Source organism: Heloderma suspectum, chromosome 4 (assembly GCF_057233095.1).
Source record: "Heloderma suspectum isolate Gila_16-S chromosome 4, 16-S_ref, whole genome shotgun sequence".
Lineage (NCBI taxonomy): Eukaryota > Metazoa > Chordata > Lepidosauria > Squamata > Helodermatidae > Heloderma > Heloderma suspectum.
Genome location: NC_139461.1, coordinates 242,578,517 through 242,603,154, shown reverse-complemented (window position 1 = coordinate 242,603,154; position 24,638 = coordinate 242,578,517). Strand labels below are relative to the sequence as shown.

Genomic DNA, 24,638 nt, shown 5'->3' with positions numbered 1-24,638 from the left:
TTTGTTTTTTACCTTCCTCTTCATTCTCAGGCCGCGGTGGCTTAGTGGTTAAGACGCTGAATTGCAGACTGGAAGGTCAGCAGGACAGCAGTTCGAGACCCAAGTGCTGCGTGTCGGAGTGAGCTCCCGTCTTCAGTTCCAGCTCCTGCCAACCTAGCAGTTCGAAAGCAAGAAATTGCAAGTAGATAAATAGGTACTGCCTCGGCGGGAAAGGTAACAGCATTCCGTGCACCTCGGTGTTCAGTCATGCCGGCCACATGACCACGGAAGCGTCTTCGGACAGCGCTGGCTCTTCGGCTTAGAATTGGAGATGAGCACCACACCCTAGAGTCAGACACAACTGGATGGGGACACCTTTTTACCTCATTCTCAGGATCTTGTTAATGGATGTGTGGCTATTGCTTGCACACAGCCATTAGCACTTCTCAAGCTACTACTCCAGACTATTCCCAAAGAGACTGATGGAGCTATGTGAGCCCAAATACTTTCAGACTTACGCCCTTAGACAATCTGAAGGTTTGGTTTGTCAGACCAAGCTCAAGACAACTAGAGGCTCATATACAAGCACATTGTATATAGGCATTATTGAACAGGCATTATTGAACACCACCAGTTTTATTTGGTTGTGTGCTGCTTCACACAAGCTGAAGTTTCCTATATGGAAGTCGCATCCTTGTAGAAAATGGCATGCTTCTAGGGCATCATCTGTTTATTTTACTGGCCTTGGCAAGAATCCATTGTCAATGGTACCATCCACATGGGATTCACACAGTTTCCTCCACCAAAACAGCTTCCATGAAAGTCTTGTATGAAGTAAACCTTCGCTCTCCCAATTACTGTATTTTTTGTATTGTGTTAAATTCTTACTTTCTTCAAAGGAGCTGCAGCTGGTGTACATGGTTCTCTCCCAATTTTATCCTCACAACAACCCAGTGAGGTAGGTTAAGCTGTGAGATAATCACTGGCAGAAGGTCATCCAGTCAGCTTCATGGCTGAGTGGACATTTGAAACCGAGTCTCCCCAGGCCCAGTACAATGCTCTAACCTTGTCTCCCCATCTGGTGCCCTGTAGATGTGCTTGGCCATGCGGACTGGGAATGATGGGCCGGAGTTGCAGTTTCTCACTTGTGTTTTGAAACACTTCATTTCCTAATTCCTGTGTATCAAGTTGCTGTTAATGGAGCAGGCCTGGCTGGGTTTTTTTAGTGCTGTACCAAAAATGCATCCCACATTTTTTTCCGACCATTCTCATTCAATTTGATAGAAGAGAAATTGCTTCCGAAAAGAAATTCAGTACTGAAGAAATTTCGGAGACATTCCCAAGGGTTGGGTTTGGGTTTGGGTTTCTGGGGCTTACCCAGAAGGTCAGCAGAGGAGGTGGCAGAGGAATGAGCACAAGTGCCCTGTCTTTCACTGTACAGTCATCTCTTTGGCAGCCTGTAGCCGCCTCAGCTCCCAACACTTCAGCTGAAGCCCAGTAGAAGGCATCAGGAGCTAATTCCTCCCTTAGGGTTTTTTCAGATCAGGAACTGCGGGCAGCCTGGGAGGCTAGCTGTGATTAGGTCAGCTCAAAAACACCACCAGAAGAAATTCAACATGAATTATGGACTAGCCTGAGAATGAGGCAGAACAATGGAAGAAACATTTCATGGGGGAAGAAAACTTTCTGGAAATTGGAGGACAGATTTTGGCAAAGCACAACTGCACCTCATCCCTGGAGCTGGACACAACACTGCTCCCCACCCCCACATTGTGGTGGATGCAAAATGGGGCCAGCCTGCCAACGCAATTGATGCTTCTGCAGCACGAAAAACCATAAAACCCTTACCAAAAACGAAGGAAGCTGTGCTAAAAGCCCAATGCGGAGCCCTACCTGTGAGAAACCGTTGAGAATTTCTCCTTCCCCTGGAGAAATTCGGTGAAATCATCTTGCAAATTTCTCTGCCCACAAATAAGGTGGAGAATTTTGAGAGGCCATCTGCGCACAGCTCTAGTTTTTTTTTCTGTTGAGTTGGCAACCATAAGTGGTCCTAGGATAAGGCAGCCAAAGTTTAACCATGTTAATTAGAGCAGTTTTCTCTTGCGTATTGAGCAGTGGCATCTTTATGCTAAATATGATGCAGAAACTCTCATGAGAGTGCCCATTAATACGACCATGTTACAGATTGGGCACAGGAATAGAGGATGACTTTTCTCAGGCTACTCAGTGCCCAGTAGAGATTGTTGAATAAAATAAAATAATAATAATAATAATGGCAATAGTAATAATATATGTTTAGTGCTTTTCTTAAGTTCTCATTGCATTCAGTAGTCCTTATAACAACCCTGTAAGGTAGGCCTGTATTATCATCCCTATTTTACAGATGAAGAGTCTGTGGCTCTGACGTTCCTAAGGCTGTCCAGTGAGTTTGTGGCAGACCCAAGATTAGAACTTGCAACTTCCAAAATGTGGGTTCCTTACCTTTTCCATGTTATTATCTGGGGTGTGCTGCGGTTCTTGCTGCATTGGAGCTAACAGAATAAAGGATCTTCCCCCTTGCTGTGCTGGCAAGTAGAAAAGAGAGGTGAGGCAGTGGGGGGAAGTCTTCTACTGCTGCCCCTCTACAAGTGCGTGCTCTTGAATGTTGCTCTGGACACCATGCAGCTTTTCTCCTGTTTGCTCCCAAGGCGAGGCTGTCATGTCTTTCTGACAGGATTTGGCTCAGATGGGTGACTCAAAATGGATGCTGCTCAAATCCCCAAAATTATGCGGTCCACTTGATCAGATGCATGAATTGCTATCCTCAAGAGGGAGGGAGGGAGGGAGGCAGGCGCACACACGGTGGGGGAGGGCAACCCCCCTCCCAAGATACCAGCATATTTTAGCGTAAAGTTCTTACTGCCAATAATTAAGCCCTAGGAAAGGCACTGCAACCTTTTAGAATGGAGAAAAGGTGCACAAAAGCTGGGAAGCCACCAAACAACTGATGGTTGGGGGAAAGGAGGTGGGGCCAGGGCAAGCGGACATGGTGTCCTGGGGATCCCTGGAAGGCCAGATTGGGCCCCTGTGCCCGAGGTTCTGCACACCTGTTGTAGACAGTACTGGTGCCGGCATCGTTTATTTCCCTTTCCCCAGGTTCTTCCTATCTGGACACTCAGGCAACAGAAGATATCACATATGTTGGTATTTACTGACAGTATAGAAATTGCTTTGCTGCTTTGAACTGGGGATCTTCAAGGCTTTCATAAAAACAAACGTGGTTTGTGTGAGGAACCTTCAGTGGTTGGGGGATGCATGGCATGCGCTCCCTGCATTTAAAGTATATGTGCAAAGCGGAGCTTAGTATCAGACGAATAAGGGCCAGCAAGGGCTATGCTGGTTATGTTGGTTGTTATGGGAAAATGACAGAGGTCTTGGGGATAACACATTTCCTTGACAACAGAGCATTCTGTATTGAATTTTAAAAGAGGATCGGAGAAGAAGAACATGTTTAATGTTGAATTTAGCAGTTACTGGCAGTAATTAAATAGTGGATATCTTTTGAAAAGAATTTGATATATGTAAATTAACCTGCATATTTTGTTTCTAGTTTGCTTATTGTGTGTATTGGTTTAAATGAGATAAAAGATGTGATGGGATGAGATAGACACAGATTAATGTGTAGGGCTGCAGCTATGTAATGATTCCAGCATTGTGTTACTTGATTGGAATCTGGCATCAGACATCTCAGTCCTGGGAGCATGAGACTACTATCTGTTGTGTTTAAGTCACCGAAGGATACCGAAGTACTTGAAATGCAGTTGACAATTTGACATTGTAGCCCATAATCCCTCTGTAGGCCCTTATGTCAGCTTTATCTGCATCAGTGATTGTGACCAAAATGTTGAGGAAACCTTCTGTTTTTAAATTAATATAGCAAAGGTTTAGTTTTTGACTGGAATATTTTAGGACAGCTTAGTGCTTTTGCTTATTGTTTGATATACAGATGATGATGGTGATTTATATAATGCAAATGTCTATATTTTGGTGGCACCAAAACATTTTAGGGTGCAATCCTATGCATGTTTAGTCAGAAAAAAAGAAGTCCTACAACTCCCAGCATTCCGCAACCAACATGGCTGGCTGGGGAATGCTGGGAGCTGTAGGACTTCTTTTTTCTGTCTGAACATGCATAGGATTGCACCCTTAGGGTGCAATCCTATGGGGATAGGCGGCCACCTCCAAACTCAGAGGTGACCGCCTATCCAATGCAGGGCAGGAGAAGCATGGAGGGGATCGTTCCCTCCGCACTTCTCCTGCCCTGCATTTGCAGCTACACAGCGATTTCGGCTGTGTAGCTGCAGGAAGGCAGAGCAGGGGAGGAGGCTGCCAGACAATACAGAGGATATGTCGTACTGGCATTTCTGCCTTCCCCGCCCCGGATCACCCCCCAGAATGCCCCGTTTTGGCCGCTCCACATTCCCCCTCCGAGCACAGAGCGCGGGGCTGTTCGGCACTGCCTGCGAGGCAGTGCAGAAGGAGGGGAAGGTTGGTGCTCCAAGGTTGGTTCCTGGAAAACCACATATCCTATGGCCGTCTAGCTGCTGACTAGCGGCCATAGGATTGCTCCCTCTGTTATTTTACCTTGTGTTTTAACATTTAACACTATAGAAACAATTGCTTTCTATCATTTTATTATGAACTTTTTCTGTTTAAAGCACTGTGTCTTCATGCTAGGTTTCAACTATTCTTTCCTTTATGGAAATCTGAATTATGATTTTTTTTAAAAAAAACACAACAACCTATCAATCTCAAAAGCATTGTAGGTTTCCCTATGAATCTGTGGTTCTTGATTTGCTTTTCAAAAGGCTTGTTGCTGCATGCTTTGAGTGTCCCATAATATTATGACAGACCAAATCGAGGGTTCTAAGAGCTTAATTAAAGGTAAGTAACTATGATGAAGACTTTTGGCTTCTTTGAATCAGTTTGCTATTGTGCCAACAAAACTCTCCATCTACAGTCAGGCTGGAACTGCACCAGGGGAACCGGTGTTTAGCAATTGCAGTCAAATCTTATAAAGATGTTATTTGTTGCATGTGCAAAATCATCCAGACTCTTGTGTGTGTTTGTGCGCGCGCGCGCGGGGGGGGGTGTTTTACAGCACTTTAGTGGAATCTCATTTTTCCAATGATAATAGTGTTGCCGAAAGTTAAGAGGTTAAGGAACAAAGTTTGGGGAGCGATCGAAGAGGAGGGGCCAGGATATTTTATGAGTCGACAGGAAGGGTACTGACAGGAGGGTGAGTAAGAAAAGCAAGAGTCATATTACGTACGGAGAGGTGGAGCTAAAAGGCTCTTAAGGGAAGAGGAAGCGGCTGAAGTTGCTCAGAGGGCGCGGGTTGCGTATACGTCGCATCTGCGGTTGGTTCGCACGCTTGAGTCTCACAGTTGCAGACCGGCTTTTCTGTTTCTTCACCATTTGCAGATTAACGCTGCTCTCGCCAAACTCCACTCCAGCATGGCCTCGGGGAATGGCGGGGATCCAGCCGACAGCAGGGGGAGGACAGAGAGACGCGGATCATCTCCCGAAAGAGCATCAGGTACAATCTGGACCTCCGTGTTTGCTTTGATTGTTATCGCAGTGAAGAATGGGATTTGTCCCTTTGAAAAGGACCTTGCAAAGTTTTTCAAGCCAGTCATATCAATAGCTGTTACTAATGGAATGGTGAGGACACGTTTATTGAATGATTTTGGCTGTATTTGGGAGTAAGCTCCATTCTTGAGTAGACACGTCTAGGATTGCGCTCTGAGTTGGGTTGCTTTCCTGTTATTATTTAACCCCTGGGAGAGAGAGGGACAGATAAAAGAAAAAATAACCGTTCACTTAAGAAGAAGGAACTTACTTAGAGGACTAGCTACAGGATTTGGGACTTATTTGAAACTGTTATCTGTGGCATTCATGTATACATCTTAAACTTTAAGGGTGCTGTCCTATGCATGTTTAGACAGAAAAAAAGCCCTACAATTCCCAGCATTCCCTGGGCTTTTTTTTCTGTCTAAACATGCATAGGATTGCATCCTAAATGTTTTGGGGGGTTGTTTTGTTTGCTGGCTGAATTCTTATGCCTCGTATTGTGTTTTGTTGTTGTTTATATTGTATTTGTTTTTATAAGTTGATGTACGCTGCCCTGGGATCCTTTGTGGATGAAGGACACTTTTATCAATTTTTAAAATAAATAGGTAACTCCTTTCCATGTGTGGGCTTTGGGCAAATCCAGCCCCCATCTCTAAAACCACTCTGCACATCTCTCTTCCCAGCCACACTTAAGTGAAGAGAGCAGGGAAGTCTGTTCATGCTACATATACATAATGTTCATAGACTTGTAGGACTCTGGACTGGGGTGCCTTTCTAACATTTTCTTGGCAGCACTAGATCATTGTAATTCCTGTTTTACAGCAGGGGAACCTGAGGCAGAGGGAGGGTTACCTGCCCAAGGCCACCTAGTGAGTTGATGGCTCAGCTAGAATGTTGTTATTGTTGTTCAGTCGTTAAGTCGTGTCCTACTCTTTGTGACCCCATGGACCATAGCACGCCAGGTCTTCCTGTCCTCTACTCTCTCCAGGGGTGTGCTGAAGTTCATATTCATTGCATCGGTGATGCTATCTAGCCATCTCATCCTCTGCTGTCCCCTTCTCCTTTTGCCTTCAATCTTTCCCAGCATCAGGGTCTTTTCCAGTGACTTTTCTCTTCATATTAGGTGGCCAAAATATTTGAGCTTCAGTTTCAGTATCTGCCCTTCCAATGAGCACTCAGGGTTGATTTCCTTTAGGATTGACTGATTTGACCTCCTTGCAGTCCGGGGGTCTCGTAAGAGTCTTCTCCAGCACCACAGTTCGAAAGCATCAATTCTTCGGCGCTCAGCCTTCCTTATAGTCCAGCTCTCACAGCCATACATTATTACTGGGAAAACCATAGCTTTGATTAGACGGACCTTTGTCGGCAAGGTGATGTCTCTGCTTCTTACTATGCTGTCTAGGTTTGCCATAGTTTTCCTCCTAAGGAGCAAGCATCTTTTAATTTCATGGCCACAGTCACCATCTGCGGTGATCTTGGAGCCCAAGAAAATAAAATCTGTCACTGCTTCCATTTCTTCCCCTTCTATATGCCAGGACGTGATGGGACCAGATGCCATGATCTTAGTTTTTTTAATGTTGAGTGTAGAATGTACTGATCATTTTAAAAGCACTTTGTGGCATACTCATGAGTATGTCCATGTTACAAATTGGGAATGGAGGCCAAGGACTTTTCTCGGGCCGCCCAGTTCTCTGCAGGAGGTGTTGAATAAAATAATAATAATAAAAATAATGTGTGGTGCTTTTCCTAAGGCCTCAGAGCATTCAGTTATCCTTATAACAAGGCAGGCCAGTATTAGAGATGAGTCCCTGGATCCAACTTGTTTAAGGCCTCTGAGGCCTAAAATTTGAACCCAGAACCTTCAGCTCAAGCTCTTAATCACTGACTGGCTATTCTGACCCTGTGCTGTCTATCTGTGTAGGCCTCCTCAGTTATGAGGGAATGCTATATATCCATTGTACCTACTACGTGCAGTAGGTACAGAGAACTACATGTTCTCTGTCTACTGGAGCACAATGGTTCTTGGCTCTGGTCTGAATAGATATTGCATATTGTACATAGGAGAAAAATGCAACATAACAATGACTTGTGGGCACTTGCTACAATGCTGGTGATGTTCATTCATTTAATCTATCCTGATCTTATAAGGACATACAATGACCCTTGTTGGAGCAGACCAAGGCCAGCCAGATACCTGTGGGAAGCCCATCAGTAGGACACAAGGGCAATAGCCCTCTCCTGCTGTTGCTCCCCAGCAACTGTTACTCAGAGGAAGATGCTTGTCTATAGCCATCATGACTAGTAGCCCTTGGTAGCCGTGCAGTGCAATCCTACACATGTCTACTCAGAAGTAAGCCCCATTGAGTTCAGTGGGACTTTGAAGTAAGCCTGTGTAGGATTGCAGTCTTAACCTCCATTAATTTGTCTAATCTCCTTTTAATTCAACTGTCTGAATTGGTGGCCATCACTACATCCTGCGTTAGTCAAACTATAGAATTCGCTATGTGCTGTGTGAAGAAATGTTTCTTTTTATCTATCCTGAATCTCTCACCGCTTAGCTTCTTTGGATGATCCCAGTTTCTAATATTCTGAGAGTGGGAGAAAAATGACTCTTTCCTTTGGGAAGGTCAGAGGACTGTGCCTGAGGGCTCCCAAGCAGTCCCCCACTTAGACACTTCCAACAGAGCCCTGTTTAATGTTTACAATATAACAACATCATGTAGTTTTGGGGTGGGGAACCTCTCTTAGGCTGGAGGGCCGAATTCCTTTTCAGAACTCTCTGGGGCCACATTCTAGTGGTGGGTGGAGCAAAAGGAGCAGGGCCTGAATACCAGCATGTGTTCGTTTAAAGCTCATACAGCCAATCACTAAGCCTTAGGGGAGGCATTTCAACCTTTTAGAAGGGGAAAAAGACCTGCACAAAAGCCTGGAAACCACCAAACCATCAGTGGTAGGAACCCTGGAGAGCCAGATTTGGCCCACAGGCTTGAGGTTCAACACCTCTGATGTAGAGAAACAATTTTCAGTCAAGTCAGTGTATAACTATACTCACAATATATGACGAATTTACTGGAATTTGCATACTGTGGCTGTCATAGCCATCATACTATACCTCCAAAAAGAAATTTGATGTTTGTCCAATATAATGAATCAATTTAATATAACTGAAGTGCCCAAAATGGAACTTCATTAAAAATGCTGAAAATGTTTTGACCAATGTCTTCCTCAGTTGCCCTTCTAAAAAAAATACTATATAGTCTATTGACAATAGCCTCAATAAATTGAAACTATATCAGCTTTTGTATATGTGTGTAAAAAAATTAAAATGACCTAAATGAAAGGGTTTTTTCCCCAGTTCATTATGTCCATACCACTTGTTTGTTTTGTTTTTTTATTAACCTTCCCAATTTTGACTGGGAGACAATAATTCTCACTGCATACAGAAATGTGATTGTTCTGTGCAACATCATGTGACCTCTGCCTTTTCTCTGAGCCAAAGTCAGAATAATTTCAAGAGGTGTAATTTGGGTTAAAGAGTAATCATATACATGTTTACTCAGTCAGAAGTCCCATTGTGATCAGTGGGGCTTACTCCCAGGTAAATGTCTAGAATTGCAGCCATGTGGTACAGTTCTAACCAATTTCCAGAGAGGTAACCATATTAGTCTTATAACAAAGGGTCCTGTGGCACCTTAAAGGCCAACAGATTTATTATGGCATAAACTTTTGTGGACTATAGCCCACTTCATCAGATGCATGAAATGTTATCCAAAGTTTCAGGTATACCTGCAGTACACATGGTTCAGGGGTGGGGGTGGAATTCTAAACAGTGGCATCAGAGGGAAAATAAATGAAGAAAGTACTGACAGTGACAATTACGTTATTAATAGTAGCAATTCACAAAATAGTTGTTGGTGATAACACAAACATCCTGGCACTATCCAAGCCGATTAACACATGTAATGTGATTTAAAAACCTTTATTCCAATTGAAACCTCTGGAGATACAATTCATCAGGAGGTTCAATTCTAACACTGCAGTATCACAGCAGTTTCTCTTTGAAGTGTCTTTGTTCCACCATGGCCACTTTAAGGTCAGTAACAGAGACTGGGTTCATACAATCTGGGAGGGAAAATAAGCCATGGTGGCTTATTTTCCTGCCCTGCATGGCGGTTGTGTACCTCTATAATTACCCTCGCCAGGTACAGCTTGTCCTGACATTCAAACCTGGCAAGGGTGGGTGGTGGGGGTGGTTTATAAACTACCCCGGAACCCCTGGCTTGTTCTAGGGTTGCTTATTTTCCCTCCCTAATCATGCAAACCAGCCCAGAGTGTCCTGGGAGGCTGAAGTGTTCTCCCACTGAGTGTTTGAATATTCCCAATTCTAATCAACAAAACGTCGCTGTTTAATCTATACCTTGCCACCAGTTTGTTCCCTAGTGAATTCAAATTGATTTATTTCAGTTTTGATGGGCATAATTTAAGGAGATTAATATTTGGAAGGTCTGTATAGTTTCCCTGAGCTATGCTGCAGGCATGTGAAGGAAAAAAGCAGAGCCCAATTTAATTGCTAAAACTTACCTGTACTGTGAACCTTTATCCACAGGTGACCTTTTCACCTGTTTCACTGTTGACATGAGTCATTGCAGCTTTGCAATTCTAGGGTGGGTTGTTAATCAGGATAATATATTTGTATCTCAGTAGTACTTGGCAGCCAACCTGGAATAAACTCTGATCGTGTTTAGTACTGCATAAAAACAAACAAACACAAATTTTCTAAGCTGAAGTCTGAAATATATAAAAAACCTCAGATCAGCCCTTCCCTAGCCTCCCCTCTTCACACCAGCGTGATTGTATCTAAATAATGATTGAAGAAGTATCCATAAAATACAATTATGACCGAGAATGTATATTCTATTCCATGGAAGTGTGTTTTGTATAGAAGCGTAGGGGAATTCCTCATGGGAGTACTCCTGAAGATATATGATCTCTGAATAAAAGAACTTAAACCATGTAGCATTCTATAACCATTGTCTTCTATAATGTTTAGTTAAATTATGCCAGGATTAGGATGCTTGGGAGATTTGCCAAAGGAATTACTTTTAGACTGCAATTCTAATCCTGGGAATAAGCCCTCTTGAACTCAGTATAACTTACTTCTGAGTAGATATGAATAGGATTTCACTTTAAACATACAAAACGAGGCCCTTACCCTTCAGATTTACATAAATTACCTTTAAAAGTAGTTATAGCAGCGATTTATTTATTTCATTCGTGTACATGCTGCCTTTCTGCCAAGGCATTCAAAGTGGAGTGCCGTGTAATATTAAAACAACCAAAAGTTACAAAAGACAAAATAATGAAAGAGTAGGTGTGTTTCAGGCCATGGGTGGCCTCTTTAAGTCCTGATGACATGAGCTCCCTGCGCCTTTCCAAAACTGGTGCCAACTGACTGGCTGGGGATTATGGGAGTTGTAGTCCAGCACAACCGGAAGGCACCAGGCTGGGGAAAGCTGCCTCACACCTTCTCTTAGGCCACATGGTTGGTGAATTACCAGTGGTATTGACCCCCTATTGGAAGAGTTTATACCAGGGGTAGGCAACTGGGAGCCCCCAGATGGTTTGGACTACAACTCCCATAACCCAGACCATTGCCCATGCTGGCTGGGGCAGATTGGAGTTGTAGTCCAAAATGCCTAGAGGACACCAGGTTTCCTACCCATGGTTTTATACAAACTGCACAGCTGTGATTAACAGTAATTATGTATGCTGTAGTGCATGGGTGAGCATTTTCATGAGCAAAGATGTTCATATACCAAAGGGACCAAATCAGCAAGGCTTAATTACTCTTAGTGTTAATTCCACTGATTGTACTAACATCTGTCACTGCAAAAGAGTTACTGCTGTTTGTGAAAACAGATATAGCCACTGTGTAAGAAGAAAAAAGCATAAAACTAAGGCTATTGGTGTTCATACAACCATTGGTGCTATATATGGGAACACTAAAATGAACTGCATAAACAGCTGTTAATGCGGAGTGACTGATGCCAGGGTTGGCCAAATTTCATAAATTATTTTATGGCTGCAGTTAAGAACTTTGGCAGTCTTCCTTTCCCTTTCGAAATATTTTTGATTCCGATTCCAGTACATCAGATGTATCTTTGACTCATTGATTTCCTCATTTGACAGCGCTGCCTGCAATGGAAGTTAAGAAATTATTATTAGAGCTTGTGATTTACACTGTAAACTGTAGTAGAATGTGAAAAAACCCAGCCACAAATTTGAATCTTTCCTCCAGTTCAGCAGTTAGATATCTCTCACACTCACAAATACTTGGTAGCTAGTAGAAGACAATAAGTGCATAAGCAAGTGTCTTTTTTTCCAGTCTTCATTTTTATGTTCTTGAGGGACTCACAATAAAGGAATCTAGGCAGGGCAAATAACTTCTACCAGTCTCTTACAGAATTCAGTGTCTTGTTTAATCCTATCTCTGTCTGACTGTCTCTCTAATCTCTAATCTTCCAATTTAAGTACTGTCACATTTAGTACTTGATAAGTCCATATATGACCAAAACTAAATTTTAAGTACTATCCACTTAAGTCATTTTTTTGTCTGCTGCTCTCTCTTTGTCTTGCAACTTTCTCTGCTGCTTTACCTTGGTGCTTTATGAAGACAGGTTGGATCTTTGCTTCATTCAGTGACCTGATTCACACATAACAACTAACTATGGGTTAAACATGCCCATAGGTAGTCAGAGCTGCGCTGTCTCTTGTGTGCTTGTCACTTCTACTTTGCATCCGCTTTCGTAAACAATCCAGGAACAAACCATGGGTTGAGTCTCTGGTCGTGTTCACATGTAACAACAGCCAGTTGGTTTAAAAATGGTATCACACTGTGTGTCGTGGTGCAGGTGTTTGTGCTGGGGGCATGTTTACATCATTGTGAGCGGGTTGGCTCTCTCCATGTGTGGGCAGCATGTGGGTGTTGTCGCTGGCTCAGTCACTGATTGGTGGGTTACGGAAGTCTTTCCAGGGTCAGTGGGCTCATGTCTGTCCCAGGGTCATCCCATGAAGATGACTGGAGGGAGATTCAGGCAGATAAAAGGAAGTACTTCACACAGCGCATTGTCAAACTATGGAATTCGCTACCAAAAGATATAGTGATGGCCATCAATTTGGATAGTTTTAAAAGGGGGTTAGACAAATTCCTGGAGGAAAAGGCTATTAATGGCCATACGCTACCTCTAGTATCAGAGGCAGTGTGCCTATGTATACCAATTGCTGGGGAACATGGACGGGAGGGTGCTGTTGCATTCAACTCCTGCCTGTGGCTTTCCTGTTGGCATCTGGTTGGCCACTGTGTGAGCAGAATGCTGGACTAGGTGGACCCTTGGTCTGATCCAGCATGGCTCTTCTTAGGTGTGTATTTTCTACTTGTGTTTCCCTGCCCTCCCTGGGTTGGGCATTGGATACAGTAATTGTTCCTCTGGCATAGCAGTAGTTTATCTCCACTCCCAATGTAATGTAAGTACGTGATTGCTCTGTCCAAACGAAATCTGAATTGAATATATTACATTCTACTTTCTTAAAACTCAACTGATGACTCTGTCAAACACACTTCAGTGTGCATTTCTGTGTAACGGAAAAATAATGGCGGAAATATTAGACTTCTGAGATCAAGTATATAAATGTGATATATTTGGTCATGTCTTTTTCTTTTCTTTTTTACTGTGGCAAAGTATGACTATTTATGACTGTCAAACCAAACATCGTGGGTGTTTATTTCCCATCTCCTGGAGAACCACTGTTTTGCCCAGTAAATACCACCCTCACTTCTGGAAAGTTCTGGACCCTTAGCCCATAATCCAGTGCATCCAACTATGCACTGATCAACAGATGAGGCAGTGGGACGTCCTGCAAGGCAGGTGAGCTGTTTCTTGGCGTCTTGCCAGGCCTTGCCTTGCCTTGCCCAGCTCTGCATTTCTGCTTGTGGTTTGCTTGGCTCTTGCTGCTGCTTGGGGGGATTCTGAGATCCTCCCCCAGGCTGATGGATAACTTAAGTCAGCTGAGTGTGGTTCCAGCACACGCTCACACCTTTCAAGAGAGAAGAGGCTAAGAAGCAGCCAACTGTGTTTTACTTCTGAGCAAGTTGCCAACAACTCTGATTTTTCCCTGATTAGAGGTCGAAATGACCTCAGAGCTACAGAAGTGTAAAATGCGAGGGAGGGATGCTATCAGCTAGTCTCCCAGTCTGACGCAGGCAAGGACGTATTCTGGCCTCCTTAAAAGCTTGGAACATGGATGGGAAGGTTAGGTGCATGAGTGAGTCAGATTCTGAGTCTATAAAGCACTAGCCTCTTCCCCAGTATCCAAATACTTTTTTATTAAGAGTCCACATAAAGGAAAGTAGAGAGGGGGTGACTGCATTCAAAATAAACAGAACTAATATACTGTTAGCTGATTCAGGTGCTGAGTTATGATGGTTGGGTAGCCAAAACAAGGCTGAGAAACAAGAGGAAGTTATGACCATGCTCAGGGTGACCCCACAGTTCGCTATTTTAAAAATAGCTTCTCTTGTGTGAACCAGGAAATTATCTCTTCAGACAACGATATGCCATTTTTGTCCGTATGTATCTCTTCCCCTGTCCTCTGTGGCTCATTTCTTTCAGAGGAGGAGGAAAGAAAAGGAGAGAGAGAGAGAAAAAACAAAGGATAATGGAGGTAGAGACCCAGAGAAAGAAGCGCCCCATCTTCTCCTCTCCGCTCCTTGTCTTCTCTCTCATTTAGCCTTTCTTGCCCCTCCTGCCAGCTGATCAGTGGTGTTGTTTTGAAGCCTCCTGAGCTGCTGAGGCTACTCCCGCCTCTGCACCCGTTGCAGCCAGCAAACTCCTGCCCAAAACCTTGCAGGGCCACTGCCAGTCTGTATCAACAATACTGGGCTAGACAGTCCCATGGTCTGACTCAGTATAAAGCAGCTTCCGATGTTCTTATTCTTCCCCCACCCCCAGAAGTTTCCTTTCCTAACTGACTCAGCATTCTGTGGCTACTGAGAATGCTCAGTCCCCATTAGGAATGTAAGAACAGCTGTGCTGGATCAGACCAAAGCCCTATCTAGCCCAGCACTCTGTTCCCATGGTGGCCATCCAGATGTGTTGGGGAAGCCCACATGCAGAAAAGGAGTGCAACAGCACCCTCCTGTTCTTGTTCCCAACAATTGGCAGGTAGAGGCATATTGCCTCTCATACTAGATAGGGATATGGGGGGTGGGGGGGCAGGGGGATTCCTTTTAAAAAAAAAAAGGGTCTGTACTTCTGCAAACCTTGGGGTGAAGCGGTGAATTCTGAAATGCAGGCACTTATCGTGACAGTCCCCAGAGTCACATGCCCAAGGACAATCCAAAATTTCAGGCTGCTGAGTTGATCCATAACAACAAAGCAGTTCTAACAGTTTTCATCTCTACCAGGAGCAGGACTTTGGTAAAGCTGTTGGGCCTTAGTTGTCCATTCAAGACCAAGCCACCCCAAAATACTTTGCATTACAATTGGGGTAGCTCACAATGACCTGGTTTGGGTGATCCCAGTGGTTTGTTAACCTGACTGTGCGTATCAGATTTCCCTAATTACCCTCGCTGGCGCAGCTTGTTGGGTTGTCTAGACCTGGGCAGCATGGCTTGTTTGAGGGGGCAGCAACCTTCAAGTAACCTATGGGCTGTTGTTGAGTTATTTGAGGGTTGCTCTCCCCGGCTCTCCCCACACAAACTAGCCTTATTTCCTTTGCTGTGATCATGTGAACCGGCCCAATCTATTGTTGCTGGAAAAATGTATTCTCATTCATTCTCTCTCTCTCTCTCTCTCTCTCTCTCTCTCACACACACACACACACACACACACACACACTCCCCCAGCTACTGTGAGGACTTCAGCTAAGCTCAGATGGAAAGAGAAATCCGGGGGGGTGGGGTGGCAGATGACATCAGTGTCCCTGCTAATAAAAAAAAGTGCCAGCGCTGTGTCCCTACGAGCCCTGATACCACTACACCACTGCATGGGTTTCCCCCAGGCCTGGTATCAGCATGGGTGGTATCATTTTGGCTGCAGAAGAATCAACACTTGAGGAATGAATTCAACATTTGTAGGAGTGATGGTGTGTTTTAAGCAGTCTGTAGAAATATGGGTTGTCTTTTGCCGCAGAATCTAATGCTGAAAGGGCCCCTACCATTGTAGGGTTTGAGCATATCTATTAAATGGAGAAATACCTGCTGTAATTTCAGCACATCCTGCTGGGTTCCATGTTAGGTTGCTGGACGTTCCAATAGTAGGGAGGAGGTACGCCAGTCTCTGTCTCCCCTAGATAGAAATTGCATTCATTGGGTCTCTTCCCACGTGTTCCTTTTTAGAGATAAGACAAAAGGATAAAAGCTGCATCGTGTTTAGGCTTTAATAATATATTACTATCCAGCAGCCCAGTCTTCCTTTGGACTATCCCAGTATTCCTGTCATGCTGTCTGGGGCTGATGGGAATTGAAGTCCAAAACATCTGGTGGGCACTAGGGAAACCTGCAGTAGCCTTTGGATGTTTATAGGGCCTTTTAAATTTTATAACTTAAAAATAAAATAAAAAAATTACACACGAGTTTAAATGTGCTGCACTACAACTCCCATCATCCCCTACATGGTCTGTTCTGGCTGGGCATTATGGATGTTGTAGGCTAACACATCTGGAGGGCTCCAGCTTGAGGGAAGGTTGATGTAGCCTAACAGGAAAACAGTACATTAGAGCACATTTTAAAGTTTATTCAAGTTTTCATGTTTAAGTTTATTTTAAAAAGTTAAAATGGAGAAACAAAGTAGAACATGTTTATATGATTGCCAGACTTAAAAATGTTAAGTTTTTAAATGTTTTGCTAGCAGCACACAATAGTTCGGCCAAAACCTTCCCTATTTTAACCAATCCCTTTTAAAAAACCAGTGAGTTTATCCTGCCGCCTTGTATAAACCATCCATAGTTCTATCTAAACAGCCAAGCCTAAAGCATGTTTGTTTCCTGGTCACTCTTAAGGCTGCCATCTCTTCCTTGAAATACTGTCTTGCTCAGTGTTTTTCAGGTTATGTAATCTAACATTCGTTTTCTGCATGTAGGGCATTTATTGTTGTTCCGTGCTGTGTTTACTTGACAGTGTTTGCCACTGAGTCAGCCATTTACTATTCAGGTAGATTAGCGTGAGAGGAAACAGACAGTTTCATCTGAGAGCCGCCGGTGGATTCAACCAAAACAGCTTCAAGCAGGCATACAAAGCAGAAGAGGCCATATTTCTGAATATGAGCACTATCTCTAGAAAGCGTGCTGAGGAATGTCATTGTATAGCACCCAAAAATAAGGGATACTTCAGACATCCACATACTTCAGCTGTGTCTCTCCCCTCTGTGTCTGAAGGTAAAATCTGTCTCTGCCCTGCATGGAGTTGCATCACTGAAGAAGTCATTCTGGTAACGTGTAGTGATACTAGGCTGCTGAAAAGCATCCTTGCAGTGGCCAAAAACCTCTGTGCAAGGTGGCAGCTCTGCACTGGAGTTGTAACCTACTTGATGTGTGGATTGGCCTGATCTTGAAGGCAGTCTGCACACCAGCTCCTGCTGCTGCCGGGGATGCATGATGCTGGGATTGAAGCCACTGTTCACCCAATCCAGAAGCTAGTAGTGTAGTGCTAAATTTTGAAGTGCAGGCGCTCATCATTGCAATCCCATAGTAGTGCCCCCACCGAGAGTCCAAAAATATAGGCAGCCGTGTATCTCTCCTGGTATGTGTGTGTGTATATTATACATGTCTTTTGTAAAGCTAATGGGCCTTAATTACCCAATCAAGACAAAGCTGGGAATATCTGATGTATTTGTTTTATTAGTGTCTTTAGCTAAGTTTTTTTTTAATGTTTCTCTTATTGTTAGCTGCCTTGAGCACCACTTTCTTGGTGGAAAGGTGGGGTACAAATAAATAAATTTCCCCACCAGCTACTGTGAGGATTGCAGCTACGCTCAGAGGAAACAGAAGTCTGAGAGGGGTGGCAGGTGACATAATCCTTCCTGTAATCAAGAGGTCCTGGTTCTTTGACCCTGTGAGCCCTGGATTCACTATACCACTTCCAGGAGCATGCCACATGTTAATAGCAGCAGTGTGGAGAAGACGCTAGGGGGATTTGTGTTCCATATAGACCTGTCCTAAGCTCAGTGAGTGATGGATATGGATGGACTGGTTTGTCTGAACCCCATGCCTGTCCATTCCTACCATTTTCGCCACTGGGTAGAGAGAAGAAGCAATCGGTGTGTGTGTTTTAGGGCTCTTTGTTTTCACCTAAGTAAGCGAACCCAAGGGGAATGCATCTGGTTGGAGATTTCATCTCTATTTGGTGGTGATGCATTTGCTGGAGGAAAGCAACTTGGGGAAAGTGGGTGAGGAGGAATGGTTTTGGATCTGGCTACAATCCTTCAGTGCCAGAAGGAGACACGGCATGGAGGGTATTCTTGCCTGAGAGATTAAGGCACTGGTAGGGCTCTATATTAAACTCTAGTGTTGTTCTAGGCACTGCATTGCACAGAATAGAGGAGACCCACAGACCTTGCCACGTGGCTTTCACAGAGTGGCCAGTAGAGGATAGAATGTTATGAGTACCAAAAGATGGAAATAAGGGAGAGGTAATGGATAACACCGTAAACCTCTTTAGCACTCCAGGTATGGCTTGTGCAAGGAAACCGAAGAACCACTTCACATGTTAAAAGACTGCAAGTATACCAGCTTTTGCATTACAAAATGTAGGAGCAGGGGTCCATGTCATCCCTGCCCTACACCCCCTGTGTGTGCATTTAGCACAGCAGCTGGAGCTAGTCCTGGCTCCCAGCAGCTTGTTTCCTTGGTGTGCAAGTCCCAGATACGTCATTGCCTGTCATGATGCAGGGTAGAAGTAGGTATATGTGTCGTCTTTCACACCTTGCCCCTGGTAACCCCAATTTCTTGGGAGGAGTCAGTTTTGCCCCTCCCCAAACAGTCAGTTTGTTTGCACCATGTTCACTTTGTCTGAAAGGGGGACGGGGGGAATACAAGTTGTACCTTTCCTACCTTGTATAGCCCCACCTTGGCATCTGTACAGCTCTTAATGATATAGCGCGGGATACAAATGTTTTAAATAAATAGCCTGGGTTTAGTTTTTTAGGGCACAATCCTGTGCATGTTTAGGCAGGACAAAAAGTCCTACAACTCCCAGCACTCCCCAGCCAACATGCCTGGCTGAGGAATGCTGGGAGTTGCAGGACTGTTTTCTGTCTAAACGTGCATAGGATTGTACCCTAAGTCACCTAGAGGCTTGGCTTTTTCCATTTGACAGATTTAGTTTAACGTTGTAGCCCACCCTAAGCATTAGTGGATTTGCAGCACAATCCTATGCGTGTGCTAATAAGTAAGCCTAACTGAGTTTAGTTGGATGTAAAACCAGACAAGTGCCAGACTGCAGCCTTAGCAATGTAAATAAATAAATACATACACACACACACACACACACACAGCTATTTAAATAAATACACGTGCAATCATACCCAGAAGAAAAACTGAGAATTTCTATCCAGAGATCTTTTTTTTAGATAAATAGACAGACAGACAGACACTGGAAATTCCTGGTGACCTTTATCCCATTGGAAAAAGCACATTTCTTGAACTGAGAGATCTAACCTTTTGTAGGTGTTGTTGCATAAATTTGCAGCAGCTATATATCTGTGTGTAGTTGTATCTCATAGTTTGATGTCTACTGGCCATCAAGCTATGAGATACAAACCAATACTTCTGCTAAAAAGGGGGGAGTTGTAAAGGGACCCTGGTATTGGCAAGAACTTACAGTGCTCAGCAGGCCAGATGGCCTGCATAGTTTGGTCTGAAGAGGGGTATAGCAACAACTCTTCATCAAGATCACTGCAAAGAAGTTATGTCTCTGTTCTGGAACATGTGTAAAGAGCATGGGTAGAAACCTCTCTTTTATATAATAAATTTTCGGTGGCTAGAAGTAATGGATAGCTGCAAAGTTCAGGAGATTGAAAGAGCAGCTTCAAGGGGGATTTCCATTGGGACCACAATGGGAAGGGAAGGATTAAACCCCTGCTACTTGTGTGCCCCCCCCCCCGGTGTGTTTCTGATGTAGTTTGCCCCCACCGCCAGCTGCTACTTCTCTTTTTTCCCCCAGTGAATGTTAATTACACGAACTCAGTGTCACATCCAGTTTAGCCCTTAGCCCTCAGCCCTCCACGATAGCAGCAGAAGGATTCAGGGAGCACAAGAACTGGTTGGCTTTTTGCTCTGCTGGGGCTGGAGAATTCTCAGATGCTAGTTTTCCAGGATGTCCTGGGAGTTCCTTGTTCCAGATGATAATGTGGACACAGAATGTTTGCTTTTCTTTCTTTTTTAGTGATGGCCTGGGTGTTAAACTTTAGTGAGCATAGAAAACAGATATGTTTTTACTTTGTTATTTACAACTTGTGGGCAGGTTAGAATTTTTGCAACAGAATTCTACACTGATGTGAGTCAACAGTTTGCTTTTGTTTTTCAGTTGCGGTTCCCCCACCCTTTCAGTGGTCCTGTGCAAAGCATGTATTGGTGTTTGCTTCCGCAACAATGCCTGGGGATGTTGTTTTTACATTAAAATGCAGTATTGGTATCAGTTAGCATCATCAGTGGTATTGGAAAGTGTTTAACACGCACCTGTCCATTTTGGTCTGGGGAGTTATGTCTTGCAGCAAGGTGACATCTTACATTGACCATTTTGTTTTATTCACACAGATTTCCTGTTGAAATGGGCACCATGGCATATCAGCATCATGGGGGCCATTGAGTGGAATGCACTACATCTTACTGATCAGACAGTTGTCCATATATCTAGTGAACTGCCTTCACCAATCCAGATGTGTTAGACTACAATTCCCAGCATCCACAGCCAGCATGGTCAGTGGTTATGCTGGTTGGGATGATGGGAGCTGTAATCAAACACATCTAGAGGGCATGAGGTTGTGGAAGGCTGGTGCTGAACGTCCCCTTTCACTGAGCACCCTCCAGTCCAGCCTGCTTCCCCTCATAGAATCATAAAATAGTTGGGTTGGAAGGGGCCTATAAGACAGTCAAGTCCAGCCTCCTGCTCAGTGCAGGAATCTAAGTCAGAGCATCCCTGACAGATGTCCAGCCTCCTTTTGAATGCCTCCAGTGTGGGGGAGCCCACCACCTCCCTAGGGAATTGGTTCCATTGTCATATTGCTCTGACAGTCAGGAAGTTTTTCCTGATGTTCAGCCGGAATCTGGCTTCCTGTAACTTGAGCCCATGATTCCGTGTCCTGCACTCTGGGGTGATCGAGAAGAGATCCTGGCCTTCCTCTCTGTGACAGCCTTTCAAGTACTTGAAGAGTGCTATCGTATCTCCCCTCAGTCTTCTCTTCTCAAGGCTAAACATGCCCAGTTCTTTCAGTCTCTCTTCATAGGGCTTTGTTCCAGTCCCCTGATCATCTTTGTTGCCCTCCTTTGAACCCTCTCCAGCTTGTCTGCATCCTTCTTAAAGTATGGTTCACAGAAGTGGACACAGTACTCCAGGTGAGGCCTAACCAGTGCTGAGTAGAGGGGAACTAGTACTTCCTGGGATTTGGAAGCTATGCTTCTATTAATGCAGCCCAAAATAGCATTTGCCTTTTTGCAGCCACATCACATTGTTGGCTCATATTCAGCTTGTGATCTACAACAATTCCAAGATCCTTCTTGCTTGTAGTGTTGTTGAGCCACGTATCCCCCATCTTGTAACTGTGCATTTGGTTTCTTTGTCCTAGGTGCAGAACTTGGCATTTATCCCTATTAAATGTTATTCTGTTGTTTTCTGCCCAGCACTCTAGCCTATCAAGATCACTTTGAATTTTGTTTCTGTCTTCCAAAGTATTAGCTATCCCACCCAATTTTGTGACATCTGCAAGTTTGATCAGCATTCCCTGCACCTCCTCCTCCAAGTCATTAATAAAAATGTTGAAGAGCACTGGGCCCAGGACTGAGCTCTGTGGTACCCCACTCGTTACCTCTCCCCAGTTTGAGAAGATCCCATTGATAAACACTCTTTGAGTCCGATTCTGTAGCCAACTATGGATCCACCGGATCGTTGTTTCATCTAGCCCACTTTGAGCTAGTTTGCTCATGGGGCACTTTGTCAAAAGCTTTGCTGAAGTCGAGGTATATTATGTCCACAGCATTCCAACAGTCCCCAAGGGAGGTTACCTGATCAAAAAATGAGATCAGATTTGTCTGGCAGGATTTGTTCTTGACAAATCCATGTTGGCTTCGAGTAATCACTGCATTGTTTTCAAGGTACTTACAAATGGATTGCTTTATCATCTGCTCCAGAATTTTCCCAGGGATTGATGTCAGACTGACAGGTCTGTAGTTCCCAGGTTCCTTCTTTTTATCCTTTTTGAAGACAGGAACAACATTAGCCCTCCTCCAGTCATCTGGCACTTCCCCCGTCCTCCATGATTTCTCAAAGAGAATAGACAGTGGTTCTGAGAGCTCTTGTGCCAGTTCCTTTATTATTGTTGGATGCAGTTCATCTGGCCCTGGAGATTTGAACTCATTCAAAGTAATTAGGTGTTCCTTGACCATATGCCTATTGATCTCATGCTGCAATCCTGCCCCTTCAGCCTGTACTTCCCCTCTGCCAGGGGGCTCATAGACCCTCTTTTAGGAGAAGACTGAGCCAAAGCAGGAATTGAGCACTTCTGCCTTTTCCTTGTCCTCTGTTATCATTTTGCCCTCCTTATTTAATAGTTGAACCATCATTTCTTTCCTCTGTCTTTTACTATGCATCTATCTGAAGAAAGCCTTTTTGTTGCTTTTAGCATCCCTCGCTAACCTCAGCTCATTCTCAGCTTTAGCCTTCCTGACGCCATCCCTGCAATTTTGTGCTACCTGCCTGCACTCTTCCTTTGTAGCTAGGCCTTCCTTCTATTTCCTATATGTGTCCTTTTTTGTTTTCAGGTTTTCTCTAAGCTTTTTGTGAAGCCATATTGGCCTCTTCTGTTGTCTTCCTCTTTTTTTTCTTGTTGGAATTGTTTGTAATTGTTCCTTTAGTATTTCCTTTTTTAAAAACTCCCACCTGTCTTGGACTCCTTTTCTCATTGGCGTCGCTTGCCATGGGACCTTACTGTTCATTGTTCTGAGTTTATTAAAATTGGGTTTCCTAAAATCCAGGGCACGCGTTTGGCTACACTCAGCTTTTGCTTCCTTAAGAACTCAAATATAGCATGGTCAGTTTCCCCCAGAGTTCCTGTAACTGCTACTTTATCCACTAAGTCATCTCTGTTGGTTAGGATCAAGTCAAGGATAGCTGATCCTGTAGTTCTTTCCTCTACTTTCTGTAGGAGAAAACTATCAGCAACACAAGTCAGGAATCTCTTGGAGGGGCCATGGTTTGCAGAATTTGTCTCCCAACAAATTGGGGAAATTGAAGTCCCCCATTACTACTACCTCATAAAAGAGTTCAGACTCTGAAAAGGGTGTGGGGAGGGAGACAGAGAATGAATGGATTCTTTCAGTGAAAGGTGAAAAGTGTTTAACATTTCCAGGGCATCATCTTCATACTGTGATGCAGATACTGATTAGCCAAATGCCAGTTGAAAATGACCCCTTTAACCTCTCGTAAATTTCAAAATATAGTGTGAAAGCAACTGTTTTTGGAAGCCAACAACACAGTGTCCGACCACATGATGTGGCATTTAAGATTTTTTTTAACCACATTGTTACTTTCCTGGATATTTGATAAGCTTGTCGATTTTGTGGTTTACAAATAAAAATAAAAATCTTGCCACTTAGCTGGATGCCACAGATGATAGGGGTGTGTGTGTGTGTGGTTGCATGTGTACCACAGTTAAGTTTCCGAGTCATAAATGTCATCATTTTCCATCACGTATAAACCTTTTAATGTTCATGTTTTTAAGGTGTGTGTAGATTTGATAAGAAACTGCATTTGGTGAGAAGGAATTAATCTGTCACCTGACTAACAGCAGAGTATAAACCATGCATCCTGAAAACCGTAGAGCTGGTGTGGGTGAAGTAGATTAGGCTGTGAGAGATCTAGTGAACTTTGTGGCTGAGCTGGGATTTGAACCCAAGCTTCCCAAATCTGACACTCTCTCTATCCACTATACCACGCTGGCTTTCACTTGAGCATGTGAATAGCTATCCAGCAGTTAGAAGCAGGGATAGGGGAAAAATTTGTTTGGTTCACCTTTTAATACAAACCAACCTAATTCTCACTTACAGAACTAGTATGTGAACTGGAATGCAGTTATCCTTCAGTTTCTGCACCCCTTGAATTTTGCAATGCAGTTCTGGGATCAATCGTTGTATGCATTTTGTGCACATCAGGAGTAATGTGTATAAAAATATAATCAGTTTTGTATGCGTTTCTCCCAATACATTAGGAGAAAGGTGTACAAAAATGCATACAAAACAGAAGACATTGGGAGAAATATGTTTGAGTTTTTGTGCAGACTTCTAACCAAAAAACCCTGCAAACTGATGCTGAAACTGGTGGAACAAATTTGCACTTCAAAAAGTTAGAAAGTTGTCGAAACTGAAACAGACTTGTGCATCCCTGGTTAGAACTAATACCCTTTATTGTTATACGTGTCCACATGGTGCCATAGAATGCTTTCTGAAGCTGCTATATGCATTTCAAGAATAACTCCCATTGGTACAATTAACACTGTGTCTCATTTGGACCTTCATAGAATGTGTTAGTATCTTTGAATTTTTGGTTCTCTCCTGTACCCTCCCTTTCAACATGTTTTTTTTGCTTTGCACTGCCCTCTTGTGTTCACTATATTGGATTGCACAGGAGTCGTTTTATGCTAGGGAGTCATTATCTCTTTCCACCCCAATAATTTTCTTGCCATGATATTTCCCTGAGCCTTACTTCCAACTCCTGGATATTGTGGTGGTGCATCAAAACTAATACCACCTTATTTATTTATAGTATTTATTTCCCATCT

General features: G+C 43.7%; 1 protein-coding gene and 1 long non-coding RNA gene across 20 annotated transcripts in view; one reads left to right on the top strand and one right to left on the bottom strand.

Moving 5' to 3' along the window:
* LOC146348398 (uncharacterized) overlaps positions 1 to 24,638 on the bottom strand; it is a 62,421-nt gene that overhangs the window by 7,426 nt on the left and 30,357 nt on the right. For 5 of the 14 annotated variants that reach the window (XR_014790612.1, XR_014790624.1, XR_014790621.1 and 2 more), the window contains 5 exons: positions 15,848 to 15,980; positions 6,445 to 11,787; positions 5,291 to 5,798; positions 1,873 to 2,538; positions 13 to 153 (listed from right to left, as the gene is read on the bottom strand). This is a non-coding gene — a long non-coding RNA (uncharacterized LOC146348398). Of the gene's footprint in view, positions 1 to 12; positions 154 to 1,872; positions 2,544 to 5,290; positions 5,799 to 6,444; positions 11,788 to 15,847; positions 15,981 to 21,965; positions 22,057 to 24,638 lie in introns of all 14 variants that reach the window. The other 9 variants (XR_014790617.1, XR_014790616.1, XR_014790625.1 and 6 more) reach the window with 9 other exon arrangements.
* BAK1 (BCL2 antagonist/killer 1) overlaps positions 1 to 24,638 on the top strand; it is a 62,729-nt gene that overhangs the window by 19,571 nt on the left and 18,520 nt on the right. For 2 of the 6 annotated variants that reach the window (XM_084852988.1, XM_084852983.1), the window contains one exon: positions 5,443 to 5,557. In XM_084852988.1, coding sequence (XP_084709114.1) covers positions 5,476 to 5,557 — 82 coding nt within the window. In that variant the 5' untranslated portion in view covers positions 5,443 to 5,475. Of the gene's footprint in view, positions 1 to 30; positions 5,558 to 24,638 lie in introns of all 6 variants that reach the window. The other 4 variants (XM_084852987.1, XM_084852986.1, XM_084852985.1 and 1 more) reach the window with 4 other exon arrangements.